The sequence below is a fragment of the Chlamydotis macqueenii genome, chromosome 16 (assembly GCF_036417535.1).
Source record: "Chlamydotis macqueenii isolate bChlMac1 chromosome 16, bChlMac1.mat, whole genome shotgun sequence".
Classification (NCBI taxonomy): Eukaryota; Metazoa; Chordata; class Aves; order Otidiformes; family Otididae; genus Chlamydotis; species Chlamydotis macqueenii.
In genome coordinates, this window is record NC_141571.1 from 12,004,475 (window position 1) to 12,023,892 (window position 19,418).

The 19,418-nt window shown below is 41.6% G+C and overlaps 1 protein-coding gene across 1 annotated transcript; it reads left to right on the forward strand.

The window, feature by feature from the left end:
* The first annotated feature begins 353 nt into the window (after nt 1–353).
* On the forward strand, nt 354–16,693 carry CDH26 (cadherin 26). The gene is made up of 16 exons (XM_086760625.1): nt 354–578; nt 2,496–2,573; nt 2,655–2,777; nt 3,252–3,413; nt 4,726–4,873; nt 5,514–5,680; nt 5,906–6,034; nt 8,271–8,456; nt 8,646–8,914; nt 9,502–9,644; nt 9,886–10,119; nt 11,238–11,465; nt 12,610–12,734; nt 13,148–13,222; nt 14,251–14,334; nt 15,008–16,693. Exons 1-16 carry the CDS (start codon nt 546–548, stop codon nt 15,197–15,199), a joined length of 2,376 nt encoding a protein of 791 aa, XP_086616751.1. The 5' UTR covers nt 354–545; the 3' UTR covers nt 15,200–16,693.
* The last annotated feature ends 2,725 nt before the right edge of the window (nt 16,694–19,418 follow it).

A 19,418-nucleotide genomic window follows, 5' to 3' on the forward strand; every position in this document is an offset into this window, starting at 1 on the left:
AGATAAAAAAAAAAAAGCTCCTGCTAAATATTTAAGTTGTTTGTTTGCATTTTTGCAAACAACTATGAAGTTATCAGGAAATAGCACTTCCAAGTAACTGCCCAGGAAAGCCAGATGTTTTATTTGAGCTGTATAACGGTCATAACAGTGCAGTAATGGCACACTTGTTCTGCGTACTGCTGGAAGTGGCAATCGCCAACGGACTGAAGAAAAAGCCGGAGGAGGACTGAGCTTTGCTTTCAGTCATTTCAGTTCTACAGAACCAACAGGTCGGGTTTTTTTTTTTCCTTTTTAGTTTTGTCTGAAGAGGTGGAAATACTCCCTTGTTCTCCGGGGCAGCCCAGAGGCCAGTGACACCACAGGTAACGACAGCACTCCGCTGCCCTCAGCCACCGTGCGAGCTCCCAGGGCACAGCCCCCCGCGCCGCAGCCTGACCGGGGTGCGGGGCCCCGCCGCCGCCCCGGCTCCTCCTCCCGCCGCTCCGCTCCGCGGCCGGCGCCGGGCCCTTCCCGGGCTCCGCGGCCGCGCTCCGCTGCCGCGCCCCATGGAGCTGCTCGCCGCGGTGCTTCTCCTGCAGGTAGGGGCGGGCGCTGCGCTGCCTTCCCGCGGGGGAGGCCCCGCGGGCCGCGGTACCGGGCTCGGGGCTCCTGGGAGGGGGATCCCGGCAGCGCTGGCTCTGCGGGATTAACGATCCCCCGCAGTGCTTCAGTGCTGTTTCCACGAGTGTCTCTGTGGGGTTCGTGGGCCGGAGCTGGGTCAGTACTAGCAGTGACAAGATGTGGAACTGATAGGGCAATGGCCAGAGCATACTGTGTTCAGCTCTGGAGCTCCCAACATAAGAAGGACATGGACCTCTTTGAGTGGGTCCAGAGGAAGCCACAAAAATGATCAGCGGGCTGGAGCACCTCTCCTGCGAGGACAGGCTGAGAGAGTTGGGGCTGTTCAGTCTGGAGAAGAGAAGGCTCTGGGGAGACCTTATAGCAGCCTTCTGGTACCTAAAGGGGGCCTACAAGAGAGCTGGAGATAGATTTTTGACAAGGGCCTGTAGTGACAGGACAAGGGGTAATGGCATTAAACTGGAAGAGGGTAGGTTTGGATTAGACATAAGGAACAAATTCTTTACTGTGGGGGTGGTGAGGCACTGGACCAGGGTTCCCAGAGAAGCTGTGGATGCCCCATCCCTGGCAGTGTTCAAGGCCAGGCTGGATGGGGCTTTGAGCGACCTGGTCTGGTGGAAGGTGTCCTTGCCCATTGCAGGGGGGTTCGAATGAGATGATCTTTAAGGCCCCTTCCAACCCGAACCATTCTATGATTGCTGTGCAGCTGGTGCACATGGAGGAGTGTGGAAGCCATAAAATACACAATTAAAGCTTGCAATATAATTAAAGTGGCTACACATGCTCGAAGGGGAAGACAGCTTGTTTGGAGGGTCCAGCACAGACAGAGTTTAACTGAACTGGCAGAACTGAACCTGGAACAAAGCTAATAAATGGTACATGCAAGTGCCAAGTTAAAGCCTTCCTTGTTGTTCTTACATCACAGAGGTTTCCTTGGGTCATAAAACAGCTTTACAGAATAGCTCCAAGGCATTACTGGTGAACCCCATTGCTTGGCAAGTTCATAAGCATGGCAATTTTACAAGTATTTTGTTTCTTCAGAAAAAGATCACAGGGTAAAAGCCTGACCTTTGCCCAAGGCTATGCAGGAAGGGCTCACTGTCATCTTTTAAATGTCACTGGAGACATTTGATGGAATGTGTCATAAAACCCCGAGCTTTCCAGTGAAAGCTGTGAGAACCAGGAGGATGGTGTACAAGTTACCTGTGAGCTAATGGCAATAGTGTCATTTGAGTACTGTCATACTCCTTTATGGTGAAAGATTTTAAGAAAAAAAGCAATGTTTGCAGCCAGTGCAGGAAGCTTGTGCTTATAAAAGGGCAAACCTTGCCAGTTAGGGTGCGGTCACCATTCTCAAGAATTAATTTTCCTCATGTGGACTAGAGACTTTGGTCCTGTGTTCCTCTTCTGATAAATCAGCTACGTTTGGGGCATTTAGAGTTGCACGACTTAGTCTCTGAGAATCTTAAATACTCCCAAGACTTAACTGTTTTCCAGTAGTGGGTTTATGTCCTGTCAATACCAGGCTACTTCTAAAGGACCATCAGACAGAGAGAGACAGAGGTGAGTATTTAAAAAACTGGAGATACTTGGTTTGAGAAAAACCATAGAGATAATACCATGGACTATGAGATGCAGTGTTTGTGTGTTTCTAGGACTGGCATCACCTGACCAGAGAAATTAGCATCCAAGCTCTCATGCCAGTTCATTCGGAATGAGATGGATGATATTTGTGGAGTTTCCAGGGCTAGAGACAATTTAATACAATGCTGTCAAAAAGGAATAAAGGTTTCTGTGAAGCCAAATTCCTCCTAGACAACATATCAATGGTTTCTAGTTAACCACACTTCTCACAATCGCCTTTTTTTTTCCACAAGGTTACTGCTGCCAACAGTTTTTCTCACGAAATTGAAAATTTCAGTTTAAGACAAGCCATCCGAAAGAAGAGTGCTCAGGTTCGTAGTTAATATCATATAACAGATACACAACTGTTAATATGTAAATTATGACACTAAATACACTTCTTTATCCAATAGTGGATAGATCCTTATCAGTTAGACAGTCTACATCCTCTACAGCGTACAAAAAGGACCTGGGTTTTCACCACCATTTATGTTCAAGAGGAGGACAGAGGACCATTCCCAAAATATGCTGGACAGGTACAAACAACCTTTTAGTAAAAGCTCTTCTTGAACCTCAGTAAGGTATTAATCGCTGGAGACTGTAATAAAATACCAAAGGTAGGAGAGGGCAAGAACTGTGCACCAAACAGCACCTTTTTAAAAATAAACCTTACTTGTTCAGAGTCATTTACACAGAGTTGTGTAGAACGGTATGGTGTGGGATGTGTATTGCCCCTTTCTATGGGAAGCTGCAGGCATACTCAGGGGAAGGAAGACTATAGAGCGGGAGAGGTAAGGAAGGGATTGCACAGAGCTGTGTACCTACACGTTGTGCAGTGAGTAGTGATGCTGCAGCCCGGAAAGCTGTTGAGTTGGCTGAGACCAAGTCTGCAAGTAAGGCCTCATATCTGCAAAGAGAAGGTAGGCAGGAAGAGAATTGGTCTAAAGTGTTTTTATTGCTGTTCTGCCTTTCCTACTCACACTGTATTGTGCAACTTCTCTTTTCAAAAGCTGTTCAATAACAAATCATTTAATGCATCAATAAAATATTTAATCAGTGGACCTGGGGTAGATGAATCTCCAGAGGTTGGATTGTTTTCTATAGAAGATGATATAAATGGACATGTGTATGTACATCGTACAATTGACAGAGAAAAGACCTCAACTTTTCAGGTAACACTTTAAAAAAATACTTAAAACTGTTTGCAAATATTATTTGCTTTCTCATGGCTAAATGCTTCACAAGAATGAGACACACCTATAAGAATTTTAAGTGTGGGGTTTTTTTTATGTGGTTTTTAAGTATTTTTTTTTATGTGTGTATTTTTATGATCTCCTTTTCTTATTTTGAACCTCTAAATAAATGTTAGATGATTGTCTTAACAGAGACCAATAGATAACTTCCATATCACTATCACTTATAAACCTTTGTGGCATGTTTGGACTTCCACAAATATCTGTTTACTTCTTACTTCTTTTCTATCTTTTTTTTTTTTGGTATGACTCGATCATAATCTAAAAAATGAAAAGGTTGTCCTGAAAGTCAGTGTGTTACAGCTACAGTGGCCAGAATACTGAGTTGTAAACCCAAAAACTCCTAATCAAGAGAATGGAAACAAATAGTTATGCATGACTTAAAAATAGATAATACTGGAGGACCTGCAAAGCTGTATTATTGTAACTTTATGTAAGAGTAAGCGTATGTTTCTCCTTAAAAAGCAGAGAAGTGTTCATAAGCAGTAAGTGTAATGAAAGAAATGTGATAACGAGGGTATGAATGAAGTATGTGAGTGTGGGTTTGTTTTCCTCTTGCAAAAAAACTACAGTTATGATCTCCTTATGTTTATTCTGTGATGATTTCCATTTGTATCTCTGTGGAGTAACTGTACTCAATTGATAGTCACTGTTCCATGTGGCTTTCTGTGCAAGGTCTTGCCTTCCATAATGAAAAGACAAATTTTGGCAAGCTTTCTATTCCCCCTCACTGGACACACGACTGTTCCAGGGCAGACAATCTAGGCTTGGTTTTAAAGCAGAAATAAGTGTAGCAAAGGAGAAGTCAGCATTCAGAATTTAATCCCCTGAATATTCATGGATATAGAGTGAAAACGTCATAGAAATGCAGCTAGAGAAAACTGAATGTACCTACTTAAATAAATACTTCAGAATTGGGAAGCACACGTGAAAGCATTATTTTGCCTGGCTCCAAGGATATTTATGCATTTTATATTAGGCAGTCATTTCCAATAACCCAGATCTAGCTCCAAGTGTTGATATTTTTTTAAGTACTATTTAATGCACGGGATTGACCATTATGAAACTACTGGTTTTGAAAGGTGAAATAACAACTTAGTGATGCAACTCAAAGCCAAATGCTAGCCAAATATGACTGAAGCAGCTTCAAAATTGACAGTTTCTTGTTCCATTCTGATATCTAAATGATACCGTTCATTCCATTCTGATATCTGTGTCGCTGCTCATTTAGATACGTTTTGATGTTGTGCACAGAAAAACTGGTATGCCAATGGACCAGCCTTTATTTTTCAAGTTAAAAGTTAAAGATATTAATGACAATGCACCTGAGTTTCCCAAGGAGGAATATAGCGTTACAATAAGAGAGAACCACAGTAAAGGTAAGTGCCATCCAAACAAGGGATACTACTGGTTTGTGTACGACAGCTCTCTTTGTAATTCCTTTGTCTTTCTTTTTCCTTTCTTACTAAATCTGTTCTCTTCCTAGGTTTAACTTAAACGCTCATGGGTTCAGGGACTATATCCTGTGAAGGATTGTTTCCTACCTCTTGACTTCTTGTCTGATTAACCTCAATGTACATTAGCATAACGTTGGAGACATTCTGGAAAAACTTCTAAAATATTTCTTCTTGACTACAAGCCAAGACTTTAGCAAACTAATCTGGACTGTGGATCTGGAAGCTGCACACTGCTTCACAGAAGATGGTCAGACACACAGTTTTAGAAATACAAAGACTTAATCTGGGTGTGTAGACATATGGTGTCAGCTCCTGAGGAGCTGGCATAAATAACTAGTAAATGTTTTTGATAAAGTAAATTCAGGAGTGCGATAACTCCGTTATCTAACAGCACAAATCAGGCAGATTTGCTGCCTGAGTGAGTTGGAGGCCAGAGTCTTTGCAGAGATAACTGTAGCCACAGAACTTACAGGTGTTCTTAGGACTGTACGTGTCCAAGAGCCTGCCGATAGGCCGTGTCAAGACTAAACACTTCTGTTGATGTCTCAATTCTTAATCCTAGATGAGCCAGTTTTGCAAGTTACTGCTTTGGACAAAGATGAAGAAGGCACTGTGAATTCTCGAGTGTCCTATTCTCTAAGTATGCAAATACCCCTTCCAGATGGATTCACATTTAATATTGATCCTACCACAGGATCAATACTTCTGTCAGGATGCCTGGATTATAAGGTGATGTACATATGGCAGTTTCTTATCATTTAATGCATGATAAATGGCCACTGTACATTAACCAGGTAGAAGGGGAGGGAGAGTCTTACATCCGGCTTTGTAGCTGTGACTGGCAAAACACGGGAGCTGCTTCCCTGCTCCTTGCAGGAGAGTTGGACTAGATGACCTTAGAAGGTCCCTTCCAACCCTAACCATTCTATGATTCCTTTTTTTTCTGTTTTTCAGACTGCCAACTCTTACAAACTTCTGATTAAAGCCAGTGACCATGGAACTCCCCAGCTGTCATCCACTGCAACCGTGAATGTAGCTGTTGAAGATGCAAACAACCATCTCCCTGTATTTACTAGTGATAATGTAAGGAAAAACATTACTTTACTGAGCCCGCCTAAATAGAGCTTATTCCTTCAAACTGGTGAATACACTCAGCAGTGGAAATAGGAACCCTCAGGCACTTGCAGAATCAGGCCAAAACACTAGCGAATGAGCTTTATGTGTTAGAAGCAATAGCTCTTCAAAATGTGGACAGTAAGAGAATGCTTTACTGTTGACAGTGATAAACTTTGTTAGTTTTCTGTGTACAGCACTAGGAGGCTCTTGTCTCGCTGTTAGTGTAAGGGTGCTGTCAGACTAGCTTGTTCTAACATCTGAGAAGCTAAGGTGCGGATCACAACTTGCTCTGGAAAGATCCTAGGGCTTTTCCCTATCTACAGTTTGTAGACTGCCCATCTACAAACTCAGCACATCCTAATGGGGCAGTCAGGTGTGGTAGCAGTGCTTCTGCTGGTGTATTCGGTGAGGGTGCTTGCAGAGCTTTTGCTGTATGAATGGGAGCAATTGAGCTTGCTGGCAGGAAGAGGGCTCTGCGGAGTTAAAAGTTACACTTCAATTTAGATAAGAGCTATGTGTACTCAGGCTCCGGTCCCATTAATAGCTCAGGGCCCATAAAGACTGTTTTTGTAATTTGCATGTTGACACATTGTTGTGATTTAACCCCAGCTTGCAGCTAAACCGCACAGCTGCTTGCTGACTCCCTGCAGTGTGATAGGGAGAGGATTGGAAAGGTAAAAGTGCAAAAACTTGTGGGTTGAGATAAAGGAGATTAATAAGTAAAGCAAAAGCCACAGGTGCAAGCAAAGCAAAATAAGGAATTCATTTGCCACTTCCCATTGGCAGACAGGTGCTAGCCATATCCAGGAAAGCAGGGCTTCATCACATGTAACGGTTACATGGCAAGACAAATGCTGTAACTCCGAACGTCTTCCCCTTCCTCCTCCTTTCCTCAGCTTTACATGCTGAGAACAACGCTATATGGTATGGGATATCCCTTTGGTCAGTTGGGGTCAGCTGTCCCAGCTGTGTCTCCTCCCAACTTCTTGTGCACCCCCAGCCCGCTCGCTGGCGGGGCAGTTCAAGAAGCAGAAAAGTCCTTGAGTCCGTGTAAGCACTGCTCAGCAATAACTCGGACATCCCTATGTGATCAACGCTGTTTTCATCACAAATCTAAAGCATAGCACCATACAAGCTACTAGGAAGAAAATTAACCATCCCAGCCAGAACCAGTACATGCATCCAGAGGGCCCAGTTATGTCAGACACTAGTATGTGTAAATATTTGAAGTTGTGAACAGTAGGAATAGATACTTGCAGGAACAGTAGGAATAGATAACAGCAGGTAGAAGGTCACCTACGAAAGCAAACACACCGGTGTGTTACCATAGTAGGTCTCCTACCTGCAAACTGGTGTTTGGAAAACCTGAGGGAATAGGGTTAGATGATCTGCCAAAACAGGTTTATACAAAAATCTGTGCTTCATCATCATTAACTCCAGCCTAGTAAAATTCCCACCCTTCTCACAGGAGTGATTTGTTCCCTCTATCTGAGTAAATGTATTATTCTTTACAGCATTTTAAAAAGTTGTGATGCAGGGACACCATTGTTTACATACTAGAAGGCAAGAGTCTGAGTTTTCAGATCTCAACCAGTGACCAACTTATATCAAGAAAATAAACAAAACCAAATTACATTTTATCATCGTCTTGTCTTTTAAGACATGTTTCTGCCTTAGGTGATTTAATTGGCATTTCTTAGCCTGTCTTTGGAGGACTAGTTTGGCAATGGTGGCGACAGTGCACTTGCAAACTTAAACCATTTTGAAGAAATTACCTAAAAACTCACACAAACTTCCTTCCTACAAGGTCAGGTGTGTAACATCTGCAGACTAGTTCTAGCCTAAGCCGGTATGCACCAATCTCTTCTACATGGCAGAAGACAATCCTGGATGAAAAGCCTCAGTGGCATTTATGGGCCTACTGCTATAGTCAATAGTAGGAGAGATGAGTAGTCTCCTGGTTTTAGATGAGGATCAGGTTTAGTACTAAGGTCTTTATGAAGTCAGCGGGAATGTGTTGGAGGAAAGTATAGGGGCTCTCCGTCACTGAGTGGGGACACATGAACCACCACAGACAGCAACAGTGTGTGCAGAAAGTAGCTCCATGTGATCTGGTGGTGGAACTCTGGCTCAGAACAGTCTAACGAGCTTCCTCCTCTTGGGGCACAGAAATAGTCCTTATTTCTTTCCTTTCCCCTCCCAGTACCAGCTGCAAATTTCAGCAGGTCAGGAACATTCAGCTGTATTACGGCTCCAAGTAGAAGATGAAGATTCTCCCAACACTCCAGCTTGGAGAGCAAAATACAGAATAACAAAAGGCAATGAGAAGGAACAGTTCACCATTGAAACAGATCCAGACACAAATGAAGGCATTTTGAGTATTACTGAGGTAAGGAGCAGTAATAGATGAGCTACAGCATGGCAACGTGGAGTGTGGCCAACTTGATTACAAGACCAATAGCTTAGCATCTTAGCTGAGTTTGGTGAGCTCAGTTCACATCTGAGTTCCAGGTATATAGAGATGACTGCCAAACCAAAGGTCCTAACTGCTAATCAGACTTTTGTCTGTGGTTTTCAGCCTCTCAGCTATGAAGATGACTCTGAGATGAGACTTTTTATTTCTGTAGCAAATGAAGAACCTTTCTTCTTGTGTAAAAATGGCATTGTGATGATCTCAAGCCTAGATTCCACGAATACAACTGTGAACATCAAGGTCTTACAGTCACAACATGCACCTAGGTTTCATCCTCCTATACTTACTGTCCAAAAAGAAGATTCAGTGAAACCTGGGAGAGTATTTAGAAGGTATCCTGCCACGTATCCAGATGATGTGCCAAATAAGATAAAGTAAGTGGAGATGCTTTTGGCTCTCAGAATAAGAAATAGCTTAGAGGTTTTCAAGTTTAATTTGGTACATATATGAATATACATACCCATCTGTATTTACAGTTGTATAAACATACACATTAGAGGTGCAGGTTTACTACTGATGATACTGCAGACCCAGATAGCTGGTTCTGTAAGATACAATTTAAAGGTAGAGCCAGTTCTTGGTTGCTCAGTGTTTCTGTTGTCTGCAAAATAGCTTTGCCTAAAACCAGGTTGCATTATTTATATTTTACTTCTGACGACAAAATTTTGATGCTGCAGAAAGGACTAAGATATGCTTGGCTGTAAGAATGGTAGTCTGATGTGGAAAATAGATCCTTTCTTAGCCCTAGGAGCAGTTTTGATGGGCCTGTACAAGGTATGGGGAACTGTTTGTTGGCTGTGTTGAAACACACAGCTTGTCATAGGGTTAACAAAAGTAAGCATCACTAATAAGTAAAAATACCTACAGAGCTCAAAAGGATAAAGAAAGATACAGTAGAAATTTTCTATTCAAGATCCATTGAAGAAAATACGGCATTTGTAACTTTTTCCTTTCTTTTAAGGTATGAACTAGCCCATGACCCAGAAGGTTGGCTGAGCGTGGACGAGAATTCTGGAGTTCTCACTGTGGCAAAAGAATTTGATCAAGAATCTCCTCATGTGAACAACAGCCTGTACACCGTCATCATTCATGCTATTGATGACGGTAAGTTGCCAGTCAGAAAAATATTCAAGCAGTACTTGGACTGCTTGAAATGAGGTGCATGGTAGATATGAGGTGATAGCAAGACTAAGGATCTAAGTGGAGAATGGTAATGCAGGACACCTGAATGTTTAAAACTTGTGTTATATGTGACTAGTAGGATAAACCAGAGATCCTGCCAATGGACTGGCATTTGTCCATACCCAGTTATGAATGTTTTTCTGTTTCTTTTGCTCCTATCTAGGTATTCCACCGCAGACTGGTACTGGCACCATCCTGCTTTACTTGTCTGACATTAATGATCATATGCCAACATTAGTGGCTCCTTCTTTAGATGTGTGTGACAAAAAAGAAGGGATGCCTGTCGTTATAAAAGCTAAGTCTGCTCTGGTCCATTCACATTCTGGGCCATTTACATTTGAGCTGGCTGAGGACTGTGAAGATGTGCCGTGTAACTGGAAATTAGGAAGGAACTTTGGTGAGTTGTTTCTTTCATGTCCTTCGTGAGAAGTTCATTGTCACTTACGTGCCCTCTAGTTATATCACTATGTCTTACCTCTATGGTTTGTTACTGATTAGTCTCAATGAGACTGAAAGGAGATGGAAGAACAGCTTTCAAAATATGAAGTTACTGCAATTTGAAAAAAAGTTACATTATTCTTCATCTCTGCTAAGGACAGGGGCAGAAGTGATGTGCTCAAATTGCAGAAAGGGCGATAAGACAGCTGAGGAACCACTTCTGCATTTGATCAACTTCCTAATGAATTCTAGAGGTTTTCAGTGCAGCTATGCCAGAATGCAGCAAGTCTGGGACAGATCTCTTTGCCCAGAAGGCTCAGTGAGGTGACAAAGTGGGATGTCATTTTGTGCTGTTTACTATGGTGCATGTTGTGGTTTAGCCCGAGTCACCACTGTTTCTTGCTCACCCTCCCCCTCCCCAGCAGGATCGGGGAGAGAATTGAGAAGAAAGGAAAACTTATGTGTTGAGATTAAGACAGTTTACTAGAATAACAGAGGGAAATTACAATAACAACATAATATAAAGATACTAAAATATGCAGAATGAATAATCCATGATTTCTCACCACTTTATGTCCCCATGACTGGTACAGCCTGTCCTGAGCAGCGACCACGGAAATGAAACCAAGCAGCAAGCAAAGGAGCAAGAAGGAGAGAGACATATGCACTCCCTTCCCCTGGCCAACCCCCACTTATATACTGAGCATGACATTTCTGGCATGGAATACTCTCTTTGGCCAGTTTGGGCCAATTATTCTGGCTATATCCCTCCCAGCTTCCTGCATCTGTGCATTAGCAAGACTTGGAAAGCCAGACAGTGTCCTTGGTCTCATTAACAACAACTCATAAGATTAGTGTGCTTACCAACATTCTTCACATACGAAATCCAAAACAGATCAGCTACTGAGAGGAAAATTAACTCCATCCCTGCTGAAACCAGGACAGTACGTTAAGGCTGGAAAAATTATTTGCAATTGGAGTGCAAATGAGTTGCTCTTTGATTATCAACAGAGGGGACTGTAGAACCTCCAACTTCTTTCTATGAGTCTTGAAATAATTTGCTTGTCTTCTTTTTAGGGGAGTCGGTTGAACTTTTAATGTTGAGAAGCCTCCCACAAGGTAGCTACTTGGTGCCTGTCATTATTCAGGACAGGCAAGGATTTTCAACAAGGCAGAATCAGCATGTTAGGCTCTGCTTTTGCCCAGATGGACGTACATGTAAAGATTCACCACTTCCACAAGCAGCAGTGAGTCTTGGAGGTGGTGCCATTGCAATAATACTGACAGCTTTCTTATTACTATTGGGTAAGTAACCTCCTAACTTACACAGCAAGTTACCTGTCACCTGCCCATTGGGTCTCATGGCAATTGCAGCTCATGAACACGTGCTAAAACCAACCAGCCTTAACAGGAAAGAACATTTGCCTTAGAGTGTGCAAGCAGTTAATACTTGCACTCTTCATGGCACTTCCATCCTTGTGTCCTGGTCCACGACCTGTTCTCCCTTTAGATTTTAGGCAGACCTTAGTTTTCCAACATAAGACATTACAATTTCCATCTAGTAACCAAAGAGATCTTTTTTGATAGCCAAGAAAATTTTCAAATTACTACGCACTATGATACGATGTGTAATGCAGAAGAAGGTGGTATGAAAGGCTGACAGCACAGGGTAAAAGACACTAGAAAGATCAGGGAAACTTATCTGCACTCGGGGTTGGGATGTGAAAAGGTGAAGACTCTGTATTATAGAGAAGTGAAAAAGGGAAGATATCATAGATGCATAGAATACTATTGTATGAACAACAATACATACAATATGTTACCTAGGAAAGAAAAAAATATCTAAACTGAAAAGAACAAATGCAATGTTAACAGGTGGAATTTTTCAGCTTGTTACTTGTGAAAATCATTATTATATTGTGGCTAGAAGATGACTGGCAAATGTAAATGTGTTGTTCAGCTGAACTCTAGTACAACAAAGTAAATATTCTTGCTTGCGCTGAATAAAATTGAATGTTACTTTTTGACATTAACCATGTACTGGCTAACTGGAAGTAATGAATGTCTCCATAGGGTGACACCGCTCAGTAATTGCTTGTTATAGAGCTGCTTCCTCTGTAACAGCTCATGTTGGTTACTGCTGAAGAGATGAACCACCAATTCTTTATCTGAAACAGAAATTAATAGATTATCTGACCACTATTCCTCTGGCTACCTGTGAGTGATCTAGTATGCCTCCTCAATGCAGCGCTCTGTGGAGATAACAGCTTGGCTTTCCAAAGCAGGCTGACCACTCCAGGCCAGGCATTGCATCTGCACAGCTACGTTGCTGGAGGTTTCTGAGATAGCTCATTTGGAACTGGGCTGGGTACCTCACCGGCTCACTGTATTGAGTCTTACAAATCTATTCACAACGCCCATTTCACCACACCCTGTCTTGTTTCAACAGTTTCCAGTATTCTACTTTGCCGGTTTTATGTGCCAGGATGCAAAAGCAAAGCCATTGTTCTACCTCAAGAGGGTGAACAGACTTTAATCAACTATAATGAAGAGAGCAGAACATCTTTGTCTCAAGTAAGTGCAAAAGCATGTATTCACGTTACCCCACCAGTGTTGTGTAGCTGAATCTGGTACTAATCGTCTCTTCTATTATGTTTCCTCTGGTTTTGGTATTGAGCAAAATAAAGCTTTCTGTCACTAAGCATATCTGGGGAGTGGTGTTCTGGATGGACTCAATAATGCTGCTCTTGTGACAGACTGTTATCACTTCTGCCATTTGTCAGTATCAGCAGGACCTTCCCAGCTGCGTCATCCTACTGATGAATCCAGCAGATGAGGAGGCACATCATCCCTTGTCACACTGCACATACTAGTGTTTTCAAGAAGGAAGTAAATGAAAGTGAAAAAGGGAGTAGTCTGCAAAAAAGTGTGGTCCTTCACAGCCCTGTTCAGTTTTTTATTAATGCCATCCCTCTCCCTGTGTGCAGGCTAAGCTGGATAGTACAGATCATGCTGCTCTATCATCTGTGTCAGTGGAGGCTGGAAAACAAATGAATGTTGAGGTAATTGCCTGTTTCCTTGTGTAAATGCCCTTTTTATACCACAAAAATTGGTAATCCCAAGAATAAGGTTTGGTATTAATAACAGCGGGAAGAATAATGCAATGTTGTTTTATTAAAAAAATCAGTGTCACTTGTTGGAGATTCCACTGCCATTTAAAATACTGCTGACAACTTTTTTTTTTCCTAACAGCTTTCAGTTTGAGACTGGCACTTCTTTTCATTAATTATTGTTCTAAGTATTTGGAAGTGTAATTTCTTCCAAAATTCTTATCACAGTACCTGAATTGATACGCACAAGATTTTATTCAGTTCTTGGCATAAGTGAAATGGAACCATCATTCTTCAGATATCAAACACTTCCTGGTCAACGTCTTCTACTTAACATACTGTAAAAGTGTGGACAGGATTTATGAGTATTTGTATGACTATAAGATATATCTTTGGGGGTTTGAAGGTTTTTGAGTTTGTTCTGTGAATTTTTGTTGTGTGTTCTCTAACAGATATCTATTTTTATTGTAAAGAAGGCCTGAGGGAAATTATAGTCTACATCAGTAGGTGACTGACGTGTTCTCTTCATAAGTACGTAGTGATCACCAAAAGACTCTAAGATCTGTCTTACAGCAGGCAAAGAAAATGTAAAATAGTTTTTTTTTTACATATGTGAGAACCTAATTCCACAATCCTTAAAACCATAGTTAGGAGCAGGGATTACCTGTGTGAATAGACAAAGTTCTGAGGTCATGTTTGGTGCCATTAGTGAAAAGTAATCCAATAAATTTAGACAAAGAAACATTTTTAATTGCTGGAGATTATGAAGAATTCCGACAGTCGCTGACTACATGAATGCTTGGTGTATGTACTCAGAAGAAATTGTTCCTGAACAGAAAAAGCTGCAATGTAACTGGAGAAGATAGCACAAGAGAAATGGACGTAACAGAGAAAGATAGTTGCATTTATTTGTATCTGAAAGAAATGTTAGTAGGTGACTTTATGCTGGTCAAACCTGAGGTACTATGTCTGTCTTTTAGGATGCCCTGTATAGTAGTTACAAGACATTGCAAGTAAGACACCTTGATTGCATCACACAGACAGTGGACAAAATACTAGGTCAGGTAAGAAATGGATGTGGAATTCCTCCTTTGTCAAATTGGCTTGTAAGAATAGGAGAAAAGGCTTGCAAAACTGGAAATCTGCTATGGCTTCAGCTACTCCCTCAGCCGACATCTAAGAAGCATTACAATGGAAAGCAAGGAATGTATTTGATGGGGAAACATTCAAGACTCTTCCTCACTGAAAATACCTTGTCTCCTAGACTTCTTGCTGCCTCTGGCTGGTCACCCAGCAGTTACTGCGAGGCTGGGGTCTGTCACCTGTAACAAATTCTTCAAGATGGGGAAGTGGGGCTAATATGTTTTCTGTTGCTGTGAAGGGTTAAAGTTTGGTTGCCTGCTCTTAGACTTCTGTGCTATCAGGGAAATCCTAGTTCCTCTTGCTGTGTCCTGTCTGGCCACTGCATGTTCACAGGCCTGTCCGCCATGCCTCCACAGAGTCATGTTTACTTGATAGCTGTCTAGTCCAGGACAGATGAAATGCTCTTTTCTGCCTCATTTGTACTCTAGGGGAAGTTCAGGCTCTGGTGCTTACGCAGGTGAGAGTTTTGGTAAAACTTTTCCTTATCAGAGAAAGACTCATACTCTTCCTTGTAACCACCTGTCTTACGTGCCTAATTTGCATACCAGGAATTCCTGTAATTTCCAAAAGGGCATTGCTTCTTCTCTTCTTTAGAAACTGTATTACCAAAACACCCTGGAAGATTACAGGGGGACATATGAACCTCACAGATACGCCGAGGAAGGAGAACTACAGCGAAGTAACTCCTTCAGCTCCGTCTCCATTGGCAGTGAGGAGTTGCCTGTTGATTTTTTGAACACTCTGGGACCAAAGTTTTCTGCTCTGGAAGAAATCTGTCAGAAGTGATTTCCATCATTAAGTTAATTTCAAAAGGCTGTGACTACTTTATAGTGTTGCAAAGGCTTCTAGCAGAAGCACTGACAAATTCTGAAAAAAAGAACTATCTCTGCTAGAAAGCCTTGCAGTGTGTTTGCACCATGAGTACCTGGCCTCTCAGTCTTCCTGCCTACGCTGTTCGCATGCCTGCAGCCAAGAACATGACACGTCTGGAAGGTCCACGTTGCTCTGCAGAGATGATGGAGTGATTTTTGGCATATTCTGTACAGACTTACACAAATAGAAGATCTGATATTAAGAATCCTCTTTTTAGTATGCAAAGGAAAAAAACAGATCTGCTAGGCTAGAAATTCCAGTCAATGTTCCATATGGAAATAAGCCAGTTTTGAACAGAGAAGGCAATTACCAGCTAGGCCAGCAATACAGTCCTTTCTCCAGTAAACACTCTCTTTAAATCCAAGATTAACTTTAGTATAGTATCATGCAGATCTGACTTGATGATCAAATCTTTTATTTCTATATGACACTGAAACAGAGAAAGTGAACTTCTACTCTTAGTGTGACTGTAAGCACAAAATAACATGAGAGGTCTGCACCAGCCTTGCTTTTTAGCATAAACCAGGCACTTATTTAGTGCTTGCATGCTTATGCTGGCATCTGGTGGCTGTTAGTATTATTACACCACTGTAAAAAATAAATGCTAAGAAATTGACAGAGGACAAGGTATGGTTATTCCTTTCATTCAAATAACTACCTTCTCCAAATTAGCTACAAGTGACCATGATAGAGAAATTCCTAGGTTTCCTCAAGCACCATTGATAAAACAGATGACATGATTAAGAAAGGATGGTATCAAGTTTCCCTATATGGAAACTACAGCTGTGTTACTTTTAAATTTTGTGATTTGTTCATGTCTGAATGTGTGCAGTTGACCTATGCTCAGTTATAGCGTGATGGCTATTGGTGTTACAGTACCTGAATGAGGAAGGAATAACTCAGAAGATAGTGTTCTGCCATTAGGTAAGTTATACGGGCGGCAAGAGATTGAATTAGTCACAAATCTGACTTCTCTTCTATTACAGTTGTGTGCTAAAAGAAAAATGCCTAAGGCAAGCACTAAATCTGGTATCTAAGGCACTGTTCTTCTGTTTCAAAGCTTACTTAAACAATAAATTATGCTTTTGCTCAGATGTTATTAACTAATAATTCAAGGTTGGAAACTTCAGTCAAGTGTGATAAAAGAATTTGGCTGAATGGCAGGCAGCTAAGTTTTCCTAAATGCCACAGCAGGATCTGTTTACACAATGAATCACTACTCTGATATGTGTCCTTAGCCAATAATTCCAGATGGAAGACTTCAAATCAGGCCAGTGATTTAGCAGCACTGCTAATAACCACCATGACTTTTTTATTGAAAATTACAACCATATTGGTAAGATGAGAATTGTGCTGTGATTTGCTATTTTTTTTCTTGAAAATTATGCAAGATTAAAAATAATTATGAAAGTATTTTGTGTGTTTATCGTTCATGTAAACTCGTGTTGAGGCTGTAGCACACCATGCCTACAAACGCCAAAACATAGATGTGATCAGACCGACGGTTGCTAATGCCAGAAAAAGTTGTCTGTCTCTTTAATGGAAAAAAAAAAAAAAGAAGAACTGCTTTAATGAAAAGCTATGGTATAGCAACTGAGAACGTTCACTGCACGTACTTACAGTCATATACAATGTGCCCGTACAGGTAGTAACATTCATTATTTCAGCGTCTTCAAGGATTTAGAAGACTTTTGCACACTAAGCTAATACAGCTTCCCAAGGCCATTGTGAGGTAAAGATGTAGTGCTTACATGTTAAAGAGCAGAAATTAAGGCTGAAAGAGCTCCTGGGTTCACCACAGTCACACAGAGCTTGCAGCAAACTAAGGAATGGCACTTAGCTCTTGTGCTCCATGTATATCTCAATGTTGACCGTCGCAGCAGCTTTTTATGCCGTTCCTTTTGACCAGACCTGAGGAATACGCACCCTGCTCTGGTCATATCAAAACAGCACTAAATCTGTAGTATATACAGTCTTGGAGCAAACAGTGATGGAAGTGACAACTAATTAAAATCTTTATTTTACAGTTAAGGTACTGATGCATAGAAATCATAAAGTCAAAAAGAGATTTGCAGACTTTATCTAGATTGTCAGAATCCCCTTTTGGCACTGCAATTGAATTATCATTATATTAATAATTCCTGTCAAGCCCTGTCATTTATGCAACTACCTGGACAAAAAAAAAAATTGTTCCTTTTTCTCACTATGGATTTGCAATCACAAATTTGGTGATGTGACACCTGAACTCCTGTTCGTGACCTCATTGTTTGTTGATCTTTTTATCTAACTGTGGTAGCTGTATGTACTATGTAAGTGTATAATGAGGGGTTTGGTTCATTTGAATGATCGTTCTAATATGTTAAATGTCACTGTGTGCCTTTTAATAGGAATGAGCACACAAGTACGTACTATCGATGGCCTCAGCTTATGCTTTGCTCGTATGTAATGGCAGAGGGAGTGTGTGAAGCCTCTGGTTTGTTCAGGGTCTGCTTTAAACTAAGTACCTTCATGGCTTGCTGTTTTCTAAATGCTGGTGATGGGCTGTAGTGTTTCAATTACCTGTTCACAGCCAGCCGTCTAATCACGGTGCCTGTGAATCCCCATTACTTCTGGCCCCCGCTGTGCCCGAGTCAGTGGGAGTCCCAGCAGCACAAATGTTTATCTCTGCACAGTCTTCATCTCTGTCTTTGTTTTGCCTCGTTTATAACAATCTTACTTAAAAGTAAATGACACACAATCAGTAAAGGGGAAATTAATCACACTGGAACCAAACTTCTGACACTGAGTTTTAAAGGAAACAAGACAGACTGATCATAGGAAGGCCCTACAGAGAGTGGATGTCAGCACGTTAGCAATAAAATCTTTTTGTCTCAGACAGAAAGCATTTCCCCCGTCTGCTGTTTCCTCCACTCTGCCGAGCAATGGCAGATCCCCTGGGATCTTCAGGCTGCCACAGAAGGGGTATAAGTTTTAATCAAATCTTTCTGTGCCAGTTTGGGGTCATTTTCTCCCTTCTCAAGGATCCATTTGTCCTGATTAAGGTATGACAAGGAGTCATTTAAAGGGCAAATAAATGACAAGAGATTTTATAAGTGAAGGGTAAACCGTGTGCTTGAGTGGGCTATAATTCCTTTCTTCTATTAATACTTTAGTGGTGTTGTATTTCACAGTCCTAATAATTAAACATTTAGTAAGAGAGTGTTGGATTAGTGTTTAAAAAAACCCCAAACCTCTAGGCCAAGCTGGGACTCTGCTCAAGGTTTTCTGAGACAAGCAGGGAACAGACGTTGCAGCACTTGTGGCAGCAGCAAAGTTTCTCAGCTTAGTTCAAAAGCCGCTATCACCTTCAAAAGAAACTGAAAATGGGCTTTTTCTTTAACATGTACTGATGCTGAAATCTGAGAATAACTGAGAGAATTATGCCATTCCAATGTGGCTTTCCATTTTAGCCTGTAATTGCACTTGCATGGGAAAGCTGGTGATTGGGGAAAAGTGGGGGAAAGCACAGGCAGGCAGGTGCTGTACCATCACCTCCCTGGGCCGTGTATGCTCGTCACACTTCCCTTATTTCACACTTTTCAAAAGCGAGAAGTCTTCAAAATGGAAACCTCTCCTCTCCTGTGCTAACCCTGTGAAACACGGCACACTGACCTGGATCTGACCAGGATACTTTCTTGATGTCTAGAATAACATAACTCACAATGTCACTCACAATGTCTACTGTAAATACTTAATTCTATCCCGAATGCCCATTTCTTAGGGACTCTTACATTTCTCAAGAAATGGAAGACACTTGAAGGATAGGTCCCTACATTTCTTCTGCTCTGCCTGCACCACCTCCGTCCCGCTGAGGACGCTGCAGTAACCCCCAGTTTGCAAGACAACCATTCTATACTAACAAAGCAAACAGAGAAGACACAGAAGACAGCGGAGGCCTTTTTCCGTGTCCCCGAGACCATGTAATAACCCAACGTGAGATTTGGCAAGAGTGATTAAATGAATAAACAGAATAGCAAAGCTAAATATTCCAGAAGCTCATACAACATAATCTGCTCTTTGCAGGTTCTTCTACCACTTGCATGAGAATAGTAACTGAGTGCCACACAGCGCAGTTATCTCCAGTAACATGACA

Coding starts and splice junctions, on each gene's coding strand:
- CDH26 (XM_086760625.1), top strand. CDS start 546: ATGGAGCTGCTCGCCGCGGTGCTTCTCCTGCAG. Junction 6,035..8,270: donor CTGTATTTACTAGTGATAAT/GTAAGGAAAAAC, acceptor TTCCCCTCCCAG/TACCAGCTGCAAATTTCAGC. Junction 9,645..9,885: donor CATTCATGCTATTGATGACG/GTAAGTTGCCAG, acceptor GCTCCTATCTAG/GTATTCCACCGCAGACTGGT.